Source organism: Gouania willdenowi, chromosome 20 (genome assembly GCF_900634775.1).
Source record: "Gouania willdenowi chromosome 20, fGouWil2.1, whole genome shotgun sequence".
Lineage (NCBI taxonomy): Eukaryota > Metazoa > Chordata > Actinopteri > Blenniiformes > Gobiesocidae > Gouania > Gouania willdenowi.
Genome location: NC_041063.1, coordinates 7,483,025 through 7,502,762, shown reverse-complemented (window position 1 = coordinate 7,502,762; position 19,738 = coordinate 7,483,025). Strand labels below are relative to the sequence as shown.

The 19,738-nt window shown below is 34.0% G+C and overlaps 1 protein-coding gene and 1 long non-coding RNA gene across 2 annotated transcripts in view; one reads left to right on the top strand and one right to left on the bottom strand.

Moving 5' to 3' along the window:
- Nucleotides 1-1,512: 1,512 nt before the first annotated feature.
- On the bottom strand, nt 1,513-16,484 carry sh3glb1a (SH3-domain GRB2-like endophilin B1a). Its single transcript, XM_028434393.1, has 9 exons — nt 16,291-16,484; nt 15,771-15,912; nt 13,612-13,740; nt 12,621-12,754; nt 11,890-11,982; nt 4,772-4,861; nt 4,583-4,683; nt 3,254-3,488; nt 1,513-2,183 (listed from the first exon to the last, which is right to left on the bottom strand). Exons 1-9 carry the CDS (start codon nt 16,351-16,353, stop codon nt 2,076-2,078), a joined length of 1,095 nt encoding a protein of 364 aa, XP_028290194.1. The 5' UTR covers nt 16,354-16,484; the 3' UTR covers nt 1,513-2,075.
- The window catches only part of LOC114454157 (uncharacterized), a 13,925-nt gene continuing 249 nt past the window's right edge, over nt 6,063-19,738 (top strand). Inside the window, exons 1-2 of the long non-coding RNA XR_003672519.1 lie at nt 6,063-6,234; nt 6,284-6,285. This is a non-coding gene — a long non-coding RNA (uncharacterized LOC114454157). The remainder of the gene's footprint in view (nt 6,235-6,283; nt 6,286-19,738) is intronic.

Below are 19,738 nucleotides of genomic sequence, written 5' to 3'. Positions count from 1 at the left end.
GACAGAAAAATACACAAAGTGACAAAAAAAACAAACAAAAGGACAGAAAAATACACAAAGTGACAAAAAAACAAACAAAAGGACAGAAAAATACACTAAAGGACAACAAAAATGCCCATATTAGGTAACAATACATTAAAAACGACAAACAAAATACACATAGATGACTCAAAATACACAGTACAGAAACATAGACAAAAGCACCAATAAAAACGTGATGAAAAACACATAAAAGGACAACAAAAAACTAACACGGGGCGGATTCACTAAAAGCTTAGTGGTATTAAAACATAATAAGCTTATAAGTCGTACAAACCCCAGTGAATCAGGGGTGCGCGGCTGCTGCACGTCGCAATGTGCCCTCAATCCATTTAGCTATGGAATCACAGGAGGGCCAAAATTAAAAGGAAATACATATGAAAATATAAAGAGAATCAATAATAATAAATAATATACAAATGTAGTCATAGTCTTTTTCCATTTTGTCTTTGCTTTTTCTGTATTGTCTTTGTCTTTACCATTTGCATTTTGACTTTACTTTTACTTGATGTCAAAGCAAAGATGTGGGCGGGTCTTTCTGTCCAGGGTGACTAGTCGATACCTGATCATACGATTCCTGATTGCAGTGGCTATGTATTAGCTATGTTCAGGGTTAGGAGGGTTACTTTAAAAAAGCAATCCCATACAATTACAAGATACATGTTAAAAACAAAACAAAAAAACAGTAACTTACTCTAAGTATCCCTATATTATTAAAGTAATGTAACTGATTACTTTTGATTTACTTCAAAACCAAACATTTAAATAAAGACACTAAAGATACACAATTGGACATAAAAAAAATGTACAAAATGACTCAAAAAACCCCACCCCTAAATTAATTCAAAAACACACAAAGTGATGATAAAATACAAAAAAGGACAACCAATATATATAAAAATTACACCAAAACTATACAAAAGGACAAAAATGACACTAAAAACCCCAAATTGCGTAACAATACATAAAGACACCAAACCAAAACACACACAAAAGGATGAAAAAATAGACAAAAGGACAACTAAAATGAGTCCAAAAACACACCAAATTACAAAAAAAAAAAAAAACTAGAAAAAGTATGTTTTTACATGTATATAAAAGTATGTAATATTTTATTTAACTGGATGAAACATTCATTCACCTCAAGCTTTGAGGCTTGTTTTGTTTTATCATACTAGTAACATATTTTAAGTCTATTAGTACTACTAGTAACACATTGTCTACTAGTTGATGTTTCTTTACTAGTTAAATATGATTTGAATTAACACTTAACTAGTTCAGTGTAACTCATGCACTAATAAACCAAAGGGGATTCAGAAATGTGTGAATACACTGGTAAATCTTTCCATCAGAATGATTTGATCCATTACCTACTTTTAAAAGACTAAATTTACAAATTGTGGTTTTGGTTTGACTTCTAAACGACCCTGTAGCTTCTACTGCCCTCTAGTGGTTTAACACCAGTAAACAACATATTTCAAAAGTCTCCTTTAATGCATGAAATTATATATTTTACAATTGTATGCCACACAAAACAAAAAGCAGCTGTATAATAATAATAATAATAATAATAATAATAACACAGAAATCTCCCAGAACACAATATAATTGGATCGTGAAAACATTGTGTTGAAATAGAAGTGGAGGGGGGGAGGGGTCCATTGTTTTAAAAACACGATTACATCATTGAACACACAAATAATTTAACAGGATATTTTCTGGACCAACGTTAATGTGAGATGTTTGTTTCTGAAGATTGAATAGATGCTAATACTGCGATGGAGGCCGTCAGTCAGGCTCTGATTGGTCAGAAAACAGGAAAACCCACGTCTGAGGTTGTAAACATTAGGGAATCTTTTTAAAAGTCTGGGAGATGTGCGTCACATATTTGATGAAACAAAGAAGCAGAGCTTTAGAAATGCGCTGACTGTAGAGGGGCCAATGGTTTCCCATTGTTTCTATTATTATTAAAACACAACTCTGTCTTTTTTTTATTGATTTCAAATAAAAACCTGCTGTAAAAAAAAAAAATCATCTCAGTTCAGCAGCTCCAGGTACGTGATTGGCACTTTGCCCTTCTGGTTACCACGCTCCCCCATCAGCCAATCAGAGTCCATCCCTGGGACGCTGCTCACCAAGATCACCTGGAGAAAGAAAAAACAGGATATATATAAAAAAAAATTCAATCAAATACAATCATTTTGGAATTCAGTAAAATAAAAATATGGTTCTGGGACCTCTGCTTAAACCAGACAGGCAACTGGCAACTCAGGGGCCACATGAAGCATCAAATGACTCCAAACACACACAAAGTAATAAAAAAATACACAGTGACAACAAAACACACAAAATTAGGTAACAATAGATTAAAAAAGACAACCAAAATACACAGATGATGCAAAAAAAAACACACAAAGGACAGAAAAATAGACAAAAGGACAAATAAATGATCTAACCTAAAATGTGAATAAATGATGTTAAAGAATAAAGAAAGCTCGTGATTGGTTACTCCTTTCATGAATGAAAGGAACGTCAACGCAGAAGAAAAAAAAAAACATCAAAGCAATCAGCAGAGCCTCTGAAGAAGACTGGTCAGGAGATCAAAGTAAACTAATTGAAAAAAGTTGTCTGAATAAATTATTAAATAACTGATGCTAATATTTTAGATGATGTTAAAATATATTTAACACCCCTTCAATTTTGAAAATTTCTTATTAATTAATGTGGAAAACTCACAATTTGGCAAATAATTCAGAATTCCTGGAATAAAAGCTTTTTTTAATTGTTTTATTTTGCATTGATGCTAATATTAATGTTTGGATATGATACAGTTATTTAAAATTACTCTTGATTTCTGGTTAATTAAAACATTTGTGAATATTCCCAAAATTTCTGATCTTAAATTCCCGTGGAAATGAAACCTGAATGCGTCCAAAGCAGCAGCAGCAACAGCACAAACCACTGCTGCCAGTGCAGTACTGGTAACTGCTGACTCAGCTCTAAACTTGTTACGGCCGGTCTCAAGCGTTTCCAGGAAGGGGGCGTGGCTTATGTTCAGCAGATCTGTGGTTACGGTCAATGGGAGCCTGTTTATTCCTTGAACTAAGCCTGAAATGCACTTTGTGGATGACGTTGTTTATTATGTTTCTCATGGAAATGCAATATTTGTGTTGTAAAATAAGAGCATCTGATCATGTGACTATGAGCGCTTCACCTCGTCAGCCAATAGGGAGAGCTCGCTGCTGCTGGCAGCGTCGTAGTCATACAGGACTCGTGCTTTACGGCTGCCGTTAGAGCTTCGTAGTTCATTGAACCCGCCCGACGCCGCCGACCCGCTGTGGCCCCCCGACACGCTGGGGAGGGACGTCGTCATGGGAATGGTGGGCACCGACACGCTGGGGCCGGATGACACGGACAACTGGTTGTTGTTGGAGAACGATGACGGGAAACTGGAGAGAAAAAAAAGACTTTATTTTAATACAGGAAACTGTTCAGTTGACGACAGGAAGGAGACGGGCAACTTTTATCACAGGGGGCGATCTGAGGGTCACATGATCAATATTCATGTCAGCATTAGAATAAAGACCAATCAGAGCATTAACAGGAAACAACTAAGGATTTGTGTTTGTTGTCATTGTGTATGTTTTTGTTTCATTTTTATTAACTTTTGTTAACATTCAGTGTGTTTTTATCATTTCCTGTGTTTATTGTCATTTTCTAATATTTTTAAACGTTGTTTCTTCAGTATTTTACATTTTGTGTGTGATGAGTATTTTGATTTTTTTAAATAATTTGGTTTACTTTTGTACATTTTTGTTGTCATTTTGTATTTTTCTTTCATTTTCTCAGTTTTTGTTTTGTGTTTTTTGGAGTCCTATCGTTTATTTTGTTGTCATTTTGTGTGTTTTTAAGAGTAATTTGTAATATTTTGCTTTGGTTTTGTATAATTTTCTGTTTGTTGTCGGCTTGTATGTCTGTGGTTTAATTTAGTCCTTTTTGTGTTTTTTGTGTGTTTTTTGTAGTTACACTGTTTATTAAGTTTTTCTTTTGTGTGTTTTTAGAGTAATTTCTGATTATTATGTAATTCTGTAGTCGGCATGTTTGTTTTTGATATAATTTTGTGTATTTTTGCTGTTATCTTGCATAATTTTCTGCTAAGTTTTTGTGTTGTACTTAATCGTCTTGTGTGTTTTTGTTGTCACTAGTATATTGTTAATATTCTGTGTATTTGGAGTCACATGGTTTATTTTCGTTATCATTTTGTACGTATTTCTTTCATTTTGTTGTCGTTTTGTGTATTTGCAGTCATATCGTTTACTTTTATTGTCATTTAATTTTCTGGGTTATTGTTGTCATTATGTGCATTTTTGTTGTCAGTTTGTGTATTCTTCTGTAATATTCAGTGTATTTGGAATTATATGGTATATTTTCTAATTTTGTATAATTTTCTGTTTTTTTGTGTTGTCTTGTGTGTTGTAGTGTATTCTTCTGTAATATTCTGTGTTTTTGGGGCATACACATTGACAGGAAGTGATCTTTGTACCTGCCGAGCTGCTTCTGGAGATCCACCATGTACTGATAACACTGTGCGTAATACGTGGTCTGCGCCTCGACAAAGTCGTTCAGGCAGCGTAGGTGGTGGGCCTGGTAACGCACGGACACAGATGGCATCGGAGCATCAGAGCACATACACAGCATGAATCAGCAGCTCACAAACACAGAGCGTACGTACGTGGGTGCTGCTGACACCCTCCAGCAGCAGACGGGTGATCTCAGCCTGTCGGTCGAACTCGCCCTGGGTCATCCTCAGCTCCTGCTCAGCCTGTGGGCACAAAAATCACTGCATTCAGGTTTTTTTAATCACAGGAACGGGTGATGGACTCTTCACACTCCAACCTTTCACCAAATAAATTATTTATTAATGGAATGGTTTTCAGGAAATTCTTTAGATTAAATCTAATACAGTGGTTCTCAAACTTTTCATCTCACGACCCCCAAAATAAAGGTTCCAGAGAGCGGGGACCCCCACTGTAGCTGAAGGTGGTTGAACACAGATATAAACATTGAAGAACAGTCATGTGGAGACAGGCTCATTTATAAGGGGGGATAAAGGGAAGAGATTTTTGGGGTCCATCCATAAAGTCAGCAAAATGATGGTTCATTGTTCTATGAATCTGTGATAAACACATTTATTTATTCATTTGAATAATATCCACTGTTATCCAGGAAGTTTATTATTATTATAGTCATCTTAAAGATGGAAATCCTTGTTTTAATCACACATAAAATGGGTTAAAAGTGACCAAAAATGGTGGAAAAGGTGGTGAAATGGGATTTTAAAAATCACAGAAATTGGTTAAACGTTGCAAATTAGAGTGGGTAAAAACAGACAGACAAAGAGATAAAAAGGGTTCAAAGTGTCATTATTGGAACAATTAGTTTAAACTGGAAAATAATGGGCATGACAAACTGTGAAAAAAGGTTAAAGAAACAATAATGGGGCAACACATGTGACATTAAGCTGAAAAGTGTTAGAGAAGTGTCAGAAATGGGAATAATGTAGCAAAAATGCATTAAAATGAACAAAAATATGGCAAGAAGAAGCAATGAAAATAGGTTAAAATATATTTTGTCAAAGCATAAATGAGCTCAAATTGTTTAGAAAATACTCCTTGTTTCTTGAAGACATCTGGCGACCTAAAATCATGGAAAAGGTGGTGAAATGTGATTTTAAAAACCACAGAAATAAAAAGTCATAAATTATGGGTAGTGGAATTTAAAAATATAGGGATACTTAGTTTAAACTAGCAAAATATGGGCATTGAAAATCGTGAATGTGGTTAAATTGGCAAAAATAAACATTAAATGTTGTGAAGAGGTTAAAAGTGACAATAATAGGTCAACATATGTGACATTAAGTGGAAAAGTGGTGGAAAGAGTTTTTAAAAAACACAGAAATTGTTTAACAGAGTCAAATAGCAAAAAAGTGTCATTATAGGCTTAAAATGGACAGAAATGGGGGGGATGTCATTTAAAAAGTAGGAACAGTTTAAATTTGCAAATAATGGGAATGATAAATCATGAATGTAGTTAAATTGGCAAAAAAAAAAAATTCATGAAATATGGTGAAAAGAGGTTAAAATTGACAATAATGGGTCAACATATTTGACATGAGGTGGAAAAGTGATGGAAAGGGTTTATAAGTGCTGAACATGTCTTGAAAATGGAAAAAAATGCCGAAAAGGCGTCGAATTTTGATTAAGTAGTGTCAGAAATGAGAGTTATGTAGCAAAAATGCATAAAAAAAACAAAAATATGGCAAGAAAAAGTAATGACAATAGGTTCAAATATGGCAAGTTTGGTGTAGCTGCAGAAAAATGGTTAAAAAAAATTTGCAAAAATGGGCTCAAATTGTCCAGAAAATATTCTTAGTTTCTTGAAGGCATCTGGCGACCCCCTACCAGTGTCTGACCCAAAGGTTGAAAACCCCTGGATTAAAGTAACAAACAAAACTGTTCTGATATTACTGTCATATTTATAGAACATCAAACATAAAATAATGGTTAAACTGGGTGGGATTTGGTCCTAAAACTTGTCTTTGAGTGAATTTGAACTGGAGTGAAAAGACTAAACATAGAATTACACGATGAATGAAAGAACCAAACTAAAGTAGAACAGCAACCAAAGAGTTTCATGACTCAGTGAGGTATTCCAACTGAAAAATAAATCATAAAAGCAACAACCCAGCAACATGCACACAATGGTCCATCTGTGCACACACTCTCAGGGAAATCTGCAGGTTTACGTTCTGTTGAAATTAAACATTAGGGTTAAAAACATGTGAATGCAGATGAACATACACAGCAGCTGCTGTTACGGCCACCAGGGTGTGTGTGTGTGTGTGTGTGTGTGTGTGTGTGTATTCCTCTTTGGCTTCAACATTCCACTCACCTCTGTCACTTCCTCTGCTCACATCTGCTGCGTTGCGATTTGGAAACAGTAACACAGTGAGTTAGAGCTGCAGCTGCCCCCGCACATGCACGCACGCACGCACACACACTAACACACACACTCGTCACATCGCACAAACGTATGAGAAAAACCACGCTCTCAGATATCCAACCCCGCTGTTTGTTTGACTTCAAGCTTCACAAACTAAGTAATGTTTTATTCTTTTCACTTCTGCTGCTGTCGTTTTTATAAAAAAAAAAAGAAGCAAACTCACAACCTTCAAACTGAGCAGCAGCTCGGCTCCAAACACATGATGTCAAACTCACTTTAGTTCAGAGGCTGATTTACAGCAAGATTCACAACCTCAATGCTTTTCAGAAGTTACGACAACAGTCAACATTTCCAACTTTCCTTTAAGCTCAATTTTTACAAAAACAACTTGGACTTTATCTTTTTATCTGTCACACAAAGTGACTTCAATGTTTTTCTGATCAAAGAAATAAAGATAAATGTTTAGTTTCAGGTTGGTTTGATGTTACACAATACTTGGCATTATGGAGTAGGAGATCAATACTTAAATACGCACTCAACCAATGACATTTTTAAGTTGTAGGTGTAACCTACCTATAGATATTAATTGATTGCTTCATAATTGACGGTTACCATGGTAACATGGTGCGATGTATGTTGCCACGGCTAGAAGCAAAACTTTTGTTTTTTTAACGTCTGCAGCATTTCCTTACTGTTAATGTTGGAGCTGAAATGTGTTTTTGTATGTTTTTGTCATATTTTCTGTTATTTGTTGCTGTTTTGCAGTCATACTGCGTTTACTTTGTCATTTTTTGTATTTTTAGAGTCATTTTGAAGATTTTACTGTTTTGTATAGTTTTGTTTTTTGTGATTTTGTAGTGGGCTTGTTTGTTTTTGGTGTAATCTATTTCTGTTGTAATTTTCTATAGTTTTCAGTTTTTGGTGTTGTTTGTAGTTGTCTCATCACCGTGTTTACGTTGTTGATTTGCAATTTCTGTTTATGTTGAAATTTCTTGTGTTTGTGTGTTTTTGTTTTGTGTGATTACTTCTTAACTCACTCAGTGCCATTGACGAGATAACTCGTCATTTGCATTTTTTCACAGGGATTACTAGAAAACACCCTGGCGGAAGTCCCTCATCAATATCTAAGCTGTGGGGTGTTGTAGTGACCAACTGTGCCCTGAAGATGGCAGCAGTACACATTAGATGAGAGATTAGCCACTGATGCTACCCAGCAAAGGAGGAAGAAGCAGGAACGGGTGAGATTATGGCGCTACGGAGTGATATTGTGACGTATCCAGCAGCTCACAGCAGCACATACTAACACAGAACATGTGTGGACCTGAGTAGATTACTGATAATGTTGCGACGGTGAGATAAAACCATCAACTAACAGCCGAAATGGGTCATCAATGCGTGTCGGGGGGGGCAAATAGCAAAATAATAGGTGACATGTAGGCGGTAGCAATGCACATTTGGATGAGAGATCAGCCATGCTCAGCAGAGCTCAGAGGGAGAGAGGAAAGGCATTTACGAGACAGAAAATGGCGCTACGTACGAGAGTTGACGTTCCCAGCAGCGCACAGCAGTGCACACTCAACCAGAGCATGTGTGGATAGTGTGGCAATGGTGAGATAAAATGATAAAAAGAACGGGGAACGCAGTGACACTCTGCATGTCCGGGAGGAAGAGGAAGTTGCGTGTGTGCAGAATGACAGGAGAGAAACTTGGAGGAACACCAAATTCCAGTAAGAAATCCATTCAACTCTGACCCAGATAGATCAATAATAATTATTTTGCCATCAAAAACCCGATCTGTTTTTTTTTTGTTTTATATAAGGAAACAATGTTCAGATGTTAGAGTTGTCACTAAAGCAAAAAAAATACTTCAAAGTCACTGACAGGGTTTTTTTTTTTTTTTTAGAAAAAGGCTTTTTTCTCAACTTTTTGCTCTGAAACTGAAGATTTGTGTAAATTATTTCTTTTTTATGAAAGTAGAGGCTTCAATCTTTCAGAATCTGGTGTCAGATTTCAGATAGTCATAGTAGAAAATATTCTGTGGGTCTTTAAAATCAGTCAAAATGCTCAAAAACGGCTGGTACTGGGGGGGATAGAAAATCTGAAAATGGCTGGCACTGAATGAGTTAAAAAAAAAACATTTCTCATTTAGATTGTTTTTTGGTGCATATGATTTTGTAGATTGGCACCGGCAGACCCCCGCGACCCTGTTAAACGGGAATAAGCGGGTATGAAAATGGATGGATGGATGATTTTGTAGTGGTTTTTTGTGTTTTTATGTAATGTCCATTTTTGTTGCCATTTTTTTTTATGTATTTCCCTTTTTTATTGTGGTGTGTTTTTTTGGCGTCACACTGTTTATTTTGTGTTTTTTTAGGGTCATTTTGATATTTATTTTTTGGTTTTGTATAGTTTTCAGTTTTTTTTTGTCATTTTGTAGTCAGCTTGTTTGTTTTTGGTGTATTTTGTCTATTTTTGTTGTCCTTTTGTATCATTTTCAGTTGTTTGTGTTTTATGTTGATGAAAATGAAGTCATTTACGAAGGACGTTTGTGCGTGAAAGCAGAATATCAGCAACAAGCACAAAACATGTTTGTTCTGCTTTTAGTTTTCCTGTAGAAACGTCGTCAGAAATACAAGTGAATACTTGAATACTAAATGCTGCAGGCTTTCCTGATTGGATCAACTGGAACACTGTCCCATGGAAACGTATCGTCCAACAGCTGCATTAATAAAACACTGCTTTTGTGTGAATAAATACTTTAGAACATTGAGACTTTTGCATGTGACTTTTTTTCCATGGTTTTTTTTTTTTTTTTTTGCTCAAACAAAAATAAAAGTTGCTACTAAGGCTATGCAATTAATCAAAAATAAATTACAATTTTGATTATTTCATCAACAATTACCAAAGCAACAATCGAGAAAAAACTATCATTTTAAATATATATATATATATATTTGTCTTTAATTTTACATATGTTTTATTTGCTAAATAAAACAAATGATTTTGGACATCTACAAAATTTAAAGTTTGGCAAACAAGATTATTCCTGCTAACTTTGAGTTGTTAAATGCACGAGCATGCTAGCTTCTCCTCCCCGCCCCTCTCAAAGCTAAAGCTAAAGCTAGCCTAGCCTGCAGGCATAACACGAGGACAGTTGTTGCGAGTGGTTTTGAAACATGGCAGGAGAAACGCATCAAAGACACTTGGTAAACAAGGCAAAACAAATTGTGTGATATGAGAACACTTTGTGTTTGATGATAAATATCTAGAGCAGACACATCATTATGCAACATAAGTGTTTTGTTTTGTGCAAAAGTGAACAAACTTGATTTAAGTGTTTGAAAGATTTTTTTTATGATTAAAGAATATACTTTACATTGTTTGGTACAAAAAATAAACAAGTTTTTGGTTGACAAAGAATCATGATTTAAATTACGACTAAAATAATATGATTATTATTTTTTCTATAATTGAGCAGCCATAGTTCATATTTCCCATTTCCATAGCATTGATTATCTATTACCCTCTGGTTAATTAGGATTAAATACATCCTGTCTTTAAACTATAAAAGTAGGGTCTCCAACACAAAATATAGCCTCACATGCATGTTGTGGGAAAATGATCACACGTGTACATACAATTCGTCTTCGCAAACGAATGGTCAGACGAAAATGTCAATTCTCTACAAAATATGATATAATGTGACAGACTTCTTCTGAAAGGTAAATATGACACGGATTAAACAGTGTCACACATTTACACCATATTTTTCACCGTATAACGCGTGGGCTAGTGTTAGCTTTAGCTAATTAATAGATGTCAAATCTCTCAAAAATGTTGCGTGACTTCAGCATAGAACCATGGAATTAATGACAATAGTTACAGTAACTCCATTAACCAATTAAGCATGTTTGACACAATCTCATCATGTTTAACAGCATGTGATGAGTGTGATTAGGGAAAGACAAGAAGCTAAACAGAAATGTGTGAACTAAGGAATGGAATTGGGAATACTTTGTTATTGGAGGCTTAATCAAAATCCTGCAACACCCATAGATTGATTTCCTGACACGTCAGAAGAAACTGAATATATTTCAAATATGTCGTGACATGTTTGACCAAAAGCAACAAACATGGAAGAACATTTAAGGTTCCTGTATAGGGATGTGGTAATGAAGAAAAAACAGGGTGTACGAGAATAGAAAACTTTCATGAATACATGTATGATAGAAAGATGGAGATAAGCACCAGCAGATCCTGAAAAAGGACAAGCAGTTCGGAACATGGATGGATGGATGGAAGGGGCGGAACATTTCTGGTCAATTTTCACAAGAACCTAAGCTTTACAAGTTTGAAAATATTCAAAAATTAAAACTCTTCATAGGAATTATTTATTGGAATAACCAGAAATTGGGACTAACTTTTAAATAACTGATGCTTTTACATTTTATAGGATGCTAAAATAGATTTCCCAACTATATTTAAGATTCCTCTTAATTCCCTTGGAAAGTGTCCAACTTATGAACATTCCCAGAATTGTTTAATCAGAGTTTAAATGTTATGTTTTGTGTTTTTGTTGCATTATTTTGAATGGATGCTAATATTTTTGTTTGGATATGATATGTATTTAAATTTATTCCCTATTTGTGGTGAATTTCAATAAATAATTCCCATGAAAAGTTTACATTTTTGAATATTCCTGAGTTGAAGTTCTCATAGAAAAGTACTGGTCATTTGCAACATTAAATGAAATTCAGAAGAGATCAAACCCTCTGCCTCCTTCTGTGAGTTCAAAGGTACAGTTCTCTGTGTGTGTGTGTGTGTGTGTGTGCGCGCGCTCGTACTCACCGTCGCTCTAGCATCAGCCATCCTGGCTTTCTTTAGCCTGGTTTTAGCCGCGTCCAGATCCAGACGTTTGACCTGGAGCAGCTTTCGTTCTTTCTGTGGAATCAGGAAAACAGACTTGAACCCTTGGAGAAACAATGCTGAGCTGTTAGGCTTCCTCATCTAGGAAAACATTGGGATTATGTATTATTGGTGTGAGTGTCGGAGCATTTTTTCTGTCAGTATACCACTCGATTTCATTTTTTTTATGGTAAAATGATCCAGAAGAGAAGATACAGCTAAACAAGATCTGAAACATATTTTAATAATTATTAACTATGGATTTGTGAGACATAAAACTGTAACATGGTTCCACAGGTTTGCGTTTAATCAAATTGTGCCAATTACAATTACATTTCAATTATGATTACGACAGCAACAGATTTTGTAAAATTACATCATAATTGTAATTACATATTATAAGTAAACCCAACCCTGAGCTGCTTTTCTTCAAACAAATGTCGTTACAGTACAAATAGTTGGATGTTGGTTTGATATATTTGTTAAAGTTTGTTACTATTATTCATATTATTATGAAAAATAAATATAGTGAATTGGAACATTTTGAGATTTTATGATTTACCATTTATTAGCACACAAAAGAACCATAAACTGGTGCTGTTGAGCACTGATGTGAAATGTACCCATCCCTGGTTGTCAGTTAGTTTCTCTCACTCCTCACTGGTTTTTCTCACCAGGATGGTTTTGAAGTCGCCTTCCAGAAAGTTTCTGAAAGGCGTCAGGAAGTTGATGGCGGTGGTTTGGATGAGTTCCCGCTCTGCTCCACCAATCTGCTTCTCCGTCTCCCCGCACTTGATGAGGGCATTTCCTGTAACGGCCCGGAGACCAAACAAAGGTTCACATCCCATACTACACACAGAGGAATAATTCAGTCAGAACAGTGGGAACCAGGGTTGGGGTCAATTACATTTTTCAGCAGCAGTGAATTGTTCTGTTTTCTGTGGATTATTGTTGTATGTTGTACATACTGTACACTTTTTCATGTGTGCTTGAAATAAAACTAAAAATTACCCATGTTCAATTACAGTAAGCAGCATTATTTCTAATTACAATTAAATTACATTTTTTTTTCTCCTCAGAAATTAAATTACAATTATGTTCTCCATTACGAAATTTCAATTACAATTAATCACAATTACTGAGCCTGCAATAAATAACCTATTTAAAGTTAACCTTCCTCTTGTGTTAGCTTTCTGTTAGCATCTCTAATGCTAACGGGTTCTAAATTAGCTGTAAATTACACCAAAATCTAATTTCTATTATTCAATTTCTTTCCTATCTATTGATTACCTTGTTAGGCATCCTAATCAATGAAAATAAAGATTATTAATATTTTTGGTGTGGGTGTCTGAGCCTTTTTTTGTCAGTACACCGCTTGATTTTTTTTATTTTTTATGGTAAAATGTGGGAAAATTTCATTACGATAACGACAGCAACTGATTTTTTGAATTACAATTATGCCATCATTTGTAATTAATTATCAATTATGCGATTACAATTATAATTGGCTCGTGTTTTACTTGAAGAAAAGATGGTGAAGAGTGAAAAGTTGAGTCTGAGATGCTCATTTGTATTATATAAACCAACCCAAAAAAACACCCAGACTCCTCCTCCCAGAGCAGCTTGTGTGTGTCCCAGCGTCCCCCACGTCCCAGCTGGACTCACCATAAGCTGTTCCAGGACCAAACTCACTCCCTGAGTCGATCATGGACTGTCCCAGTAACTCGTGGTTGTTCATGCGCGTGGGAGCTTTCTTCTCCAGCTTCTCATACACAAACTCCTCCAGCCTCACATCTGTATGTGCACAGCAGCAGGAGAATTAGATTAGAGGTCATGGGACTACAGTGAGGGAGAGAGAGTGCTAAACAGTGACCCCGCCCCTCAGCAGCACCACACACACACACAGTTAATCTAAACACATATTTACACATCAACACCATTAAGAAATGATTGTTGCTTCATCACCTGAAAACCAACACAAACAAACACCTGGGCACCTGATCCAACAATGAACAGTCTAACTAATCCAGTCATAGAGTCCAGTTACACAATCACACCATCAGATGGTTCTGTGTGAGCTGGAGACACACAGCTCAGTGTACGAGCTACACACACACACACCTCTACAGCAAGCCAATAACAACAATAATAATAATGTAAATAGAGAAAATAATGATAAAGACAACAAAAAATAGTCATATATAATATATCAATAATCAAAATTAATAATAATGTAATATAATAATAATAATGCAAATGGAGATTGTTTATCACTGACTTATTTTTATTGATAAATAGATTTGCAAAAAGGGAAGAAAATCTCAGGTAAATTCTCACAGGAACTTAAGATCAGGAAGTTGAGAAAAAAAATCTAAATTATCAACTTTTCATGGGAATTATTCATTGGAATTCACCGGCAATTGGGAACAATTTTAAACAACTATCATATCCAAACATAAATTTTAAATTCTGGGACATTTCAAAAATGTAAACTTTCCTTGGGAATTAACAGGGATTTTTTTTTTTTTTTTTTTAATTAAAGTTTGGCTTTTAACCGGGATGTTGAACATATATTTTTGCATCATCCAAAATATCAGCATCAGTTGCAATAATTTCCATAAAATGTTCCTAAAATTCCTGAGCTTAAAGTTCCCGTAGAAATTTACCAGGATAATTTTCCGTCTCTTCAAATCTCTATAGAAGAATAACTGAGCTTTTGGACAGGAATAATATTAACAGCATGTAAAGAATCTCTACTACTGTATTCTACTTAGACCATTATCATCATTCCTCTATAAACAATCTTCTGCATGCTACATTTTATTGTTAAATATAACTTGTTTTGAAATAGGCTGCAATGAAAAATGACTAATGCTTTGATTGGGAAATGAAAAAGCTGTTTTCATGCAGTTTGGGTATTTATGAAGTGACCCAGTGACCGTACAAACAAAATAATTTCATCTTAGTGTAGCACTGATATTTATAATATGTAAATATGTATTTATTCTAAGACCTCACACTCCTTCCACTTTCCACTCAGTCCTTCCTAGAGCAGTTATTTATTCCCGCTGCTATTTCTGGGACACAGAACTGTGACGTTTACCTCAATTCAATGATGTAAAGGTTGGATAAATGTTTCAGTTTTTGTTTTTTTTGTTTCAGTCTAACAAAAAATCTTCAAACATAAATTAGAATTTTAAAATATGTAACAAAACCAAAACAAGTAAAAGCAAATTGTTTATATGCCAAACATAAATCATTACATTAGTTACCTTTATCAGATAATACAAATGCGACCTGATCGTTCCGACAGCAGTCACATCGGATTTATCTAATAAAATTACGACTTTATTCTCATAAAATTACGACACAATTCTCAAAATATTACGACTTTAATCTAATAAAATTACATTTTTATTCTTATTAAATTACAACTGTATTTGCAAAATATTACGACTTTAATCTCAAAATATTTCGACTTTAATCTAATAAATTACGACTTTAATCTAATAAAATTATGACTTTAATCTAATAAAATTACGACTTTATTCTCAAAAAATTACGACTATTCTCATAAAATTACGACTTTATTCTCATAAAATTACGACTCCATTCTCAAAATATTCCATCTTTAATCTAATAAAATTACAACTTTATTCTCATTAAATTAAATTGTTTCTTTTCTAAATTATGATGACGTAAAGCTATGTGAAATCTGAATCCTGCTCCTTAAAAACGAAAAAATTAAATAAAATCCATTAGAGATCACAAAGCTTTAAGTACAAAGCCACTGGTTGTGTGGTTGTGAGGTCTTATCATCTTACTGGGGTTGGGCTGTAGCAGGACCTCAGTCTGCTTCATGATCCTCTCAGTCCAGTGTTTGGTGCTCTCAGCTTTGACCAAAAGCTTCTCCAGATGAGCATCGAGCTCAGTTTTCTCTGCTTGGCCGAGCTTTTCCTCTGTAAACTACACAAAAAAACAAACCAACCAGCCACCAGTTATTAAGAGCACACTAGAGTAACTGATTAAAAACACACACGTTCCTCATTTAAGTCCATGCTAATCATATGACAGATATGCTTAAAAAAAGAAGAATGTTGTTGTTTGTTTTTCTAGCGTCTGTCTGCTGCTTAAAGGGCCTGATGCTTACTTAAATAAACATAAAATATAGTGAGATGAATTAAAAACATTTAAAAATTACAATAAAATAATAAAACAGGGAGAAGAGTAGCTAAAAACCAACAATCAGAGGAGCGTTAGCATGTTAGCTAGTGAGCTAACGCTAACGGGGAGTTCAAAGCTAACATTAGTTAGCCAGGCAGTGATGAGGGTGGTTAAACTTACTTGTACAGCACGGCTGAGGAAAGTACCGGCGTCTGCGGCCAGCCGCTTTACATTAAAGTCCATAATGTGTGGTGGAGGTGGACAAAGTGCTCAGAGACTGTCTGGTATCACCGTCACACTGCCATCCCTACGGAAAATGTCATTCAAGCAACTTTTTTTTGTCAGAGTTCCACCTACAGCTGTTGATCCACACAAAGAGTACACGCACACAAGATAATACACGCCAGGCAGCTGAGGGAACGACTTCCGCATTAGCAAAAAAGGAAAAGAAACCAGCATTTAAACTATTTCTATTAGAGCTCCAACAATACACATTAATCCATTCGGTCTCCATTAACACCCAAAGCTGTAAAAATTATGGACTACTTACATTTATTTAACTGTTTCATCTGAAATACGTATTTATTGGTTCCTGACCACACCAAGAGTACATGCACGCAAGATGGTACACTATGACAGCTGAGGGAACGACTTCCGCATTAGCAAAAGAGAAAAATAAAAGCTAAGCTAAAGCAGCGCAATAGCAACATTTTAGAATTATCTTCCTAATATTCAAAATGTAAAATATTTTAAAATATTAATAATAGTTATTAAACAATGCTAAATGTTTTTTTATTTTTTATTTGTAAATTCGTAAATGAGGAGCAGGTATTTCCTTTGTACTTTACTTTTTTCTATTTTATTCAGCTATTGTATATTCTTGCACTGAAACAGCACGACTCTGATTGTATTTATTATATATTGATTTATAATGACAACAAGGAATGAGAAATTGAATGTCATGTAACATCTTAGAGTTAATTTCACCTCTCATGGAATTGTGTTACTTTTAGAACAGTTGTGTATTAAATGTGATTTATGGGTTTTTTGTATTTTTTGCACAAAAGTTAAAAAATATATATATATTTGGTAACAATTAATATCATATGATAACTCAAGAATGACCAATTTATTTATTTTTTACAGCAGCTTCTTGCAACATTTAGCAACAAACCACGTTTAATAAAAATGTATGTGAAAGATTTAACATTTAGGTTTAGATTTAACATTTATAAATATAACTAAGTTTTAACATTTAGGATTTAGATTTACAATTTAGAATTAACATTTTGCATTTAGATTTCGATTTAACTTTAAAATTTCAGATTTAACATTTAAATTTAGATTGAATATTTAACATTTAGATTGAACATTTAATATTTAGATTTTGTATTTAACATTTACATTTAACATTTGGATTAAGATTTAAGATTTAATATTCATGTTCAAAATTTAGATTTAGATTTAAGATTTAGATTTAACATTGCACATTTATGATTTAGATTTAACATTGTACATGTAAGATTTAGATTTAACATTGTACATTTAAGATTTAGATTTAACATTTGGATTTAATATTTAGCATTTAGATTTAACATTAAACATTTAGATTTAACATTTAGATTTAGATTTAACATTTGCATTTAACATTTGCATTTAACATTTAGATTTAGATTTATAATTGAGATTGACATTTAATATTTACGATTTACATTAAACATTTAGATTTATATTTAACATTTAGATTTAGATTTAACATTTAGATTTAGATTTAATACTTAAAATTTAGATTTATATTTAATCCTTAAAATTTAGATTTAGATTTAACATTGACAATATATTTTATGAGAAAAAAAAATATCACAAGTTTCACAAATATTGCTGTGAATCTGGTCAAAAATAACAAAAAAAAAAAAACCCATGCGTTTTTTAAATGTGTTTTTTTAAATTGCTTAATGTTGCAATAAGTTGTTATTTTAGTATGTGCAACTCTACAATCTGACTAACATCTCGCTGATAAATTCTGGACCACATTTATACACCAGCAGCAGCAGAACTTTAAAGTTGTGTATCGTCTGCGTAGCTCTGAGTTCAGTTCAACATAAAAATAAATAATAAAATAAAGATATAAAAGGCCAAATCTTCTGGAATGTTCTGTTCTTTTAAAACCTCCTCAGGAGGAAAAAACATTGGCAGATTATGAGAAAACATGGACAACGTCCAGGTCTGGATGTAATTATGCCCGACTAGGCAGTGACCTGCTGTGGTGGAGGAAGTCACGCAGTGAAAGGAATCAAAAGACTTCCTCTCAGTGGGTTTCTAACGCAGTGTCAGCCACCTTTCTGCTCACCTTGGCACTACAGAAGAAGACTTTTATTTATGCTTTGGTGCAGCAAAGCCTTTATTCATCTAACGTCTAAATATTCACTGGCAATTCATAAAACAACTATATTTATGATTAATTAAAAGTCAATAATATCCACCTTATTCACACGCTGATACTTCTTATGTGATTAAAAAAGCTAGAAATCCAAATGAACAGATTTAATTATCTTTATTACCGTCCACACAAAAACAACTTCCACTTTGAGCCTTTCACAGTAAGAGCCCTGAATATTAACCACAACCAATCTTTATATGTAGGGAAGTTCTTTATGCTAGTGAAAATGACACAAAGAAACACATTCCTCATTCTGCACATGACTTTGGGTTTTTGGGTTATTCAAAAAATTCCAGTTTTAAAATTGATGAAACTTTAGCACCCCCTGTAACATGTCAAGAACATGAATCCAAATTTTCATGAGGAAATTATGAACGCTCTAGGAGGAGTTTGCTTTTAAAGACTGTGTGATTTGGCCAAAAATTGAGATAAAGTGCCAAATTTGGCCCGCTAAATTAAAAATTGCTGACTTCCTGTTAAAATTAGGTTCCAGGTCCAAATTACATTTTTGTTAGTCACGGTTCAATGCATATACCTACTGGATGCCATCCAGCTAGTCTAAACCACTGAAAAGTTACAAACTCTAAGTGGTGCTCGCGAGTCCCAAAATAAAAGACAATGCGTGATTTAATAAAAACAGTAATAGAGGGTGAATTACTGAAATTATTTACATTAATGACCAATCAGAGCATTAACACAATGAAGAATAAAGTGTTTGTGTGGCTTTGTTGTGGTTTTGTATTTGTTTCCATTCATTTTAGTATAATCTTGTTCTTGTTTTGTGTATTTGTGTTCTCATGTTTTATTCCAGAAATGTATGTGTTTTTTTTTTTAGATTCATTTTGTGGATCTTTATTGTAGTTTTGTGTGTTATTGTCATCATTTTTGTTATTGTTGGTATTTTGTGTGTTTGAGCACTTTTCTGTGTTTATTGTGGGATTTGTTGTTGTTTTTAGTCGTTTTTGTGCAGTGTTACAATAGTGTCAATCAGTGTATGTTTCTTGGAGTTATTTTGTGCGTTTGTTGAATTATTTGGGGTATTTGTGTCATCATTTTGTTTATTTTTCTGTCATTTTGAGTGTTTTTGAGTTATTTGTGGTATTTGTGTCATCAATTAGTGTATTTTTCTGTCATTTTGAGTGATTTTTTTAATTATTTGGGGTATTTGGGTTGTCATTTGGTGTATTT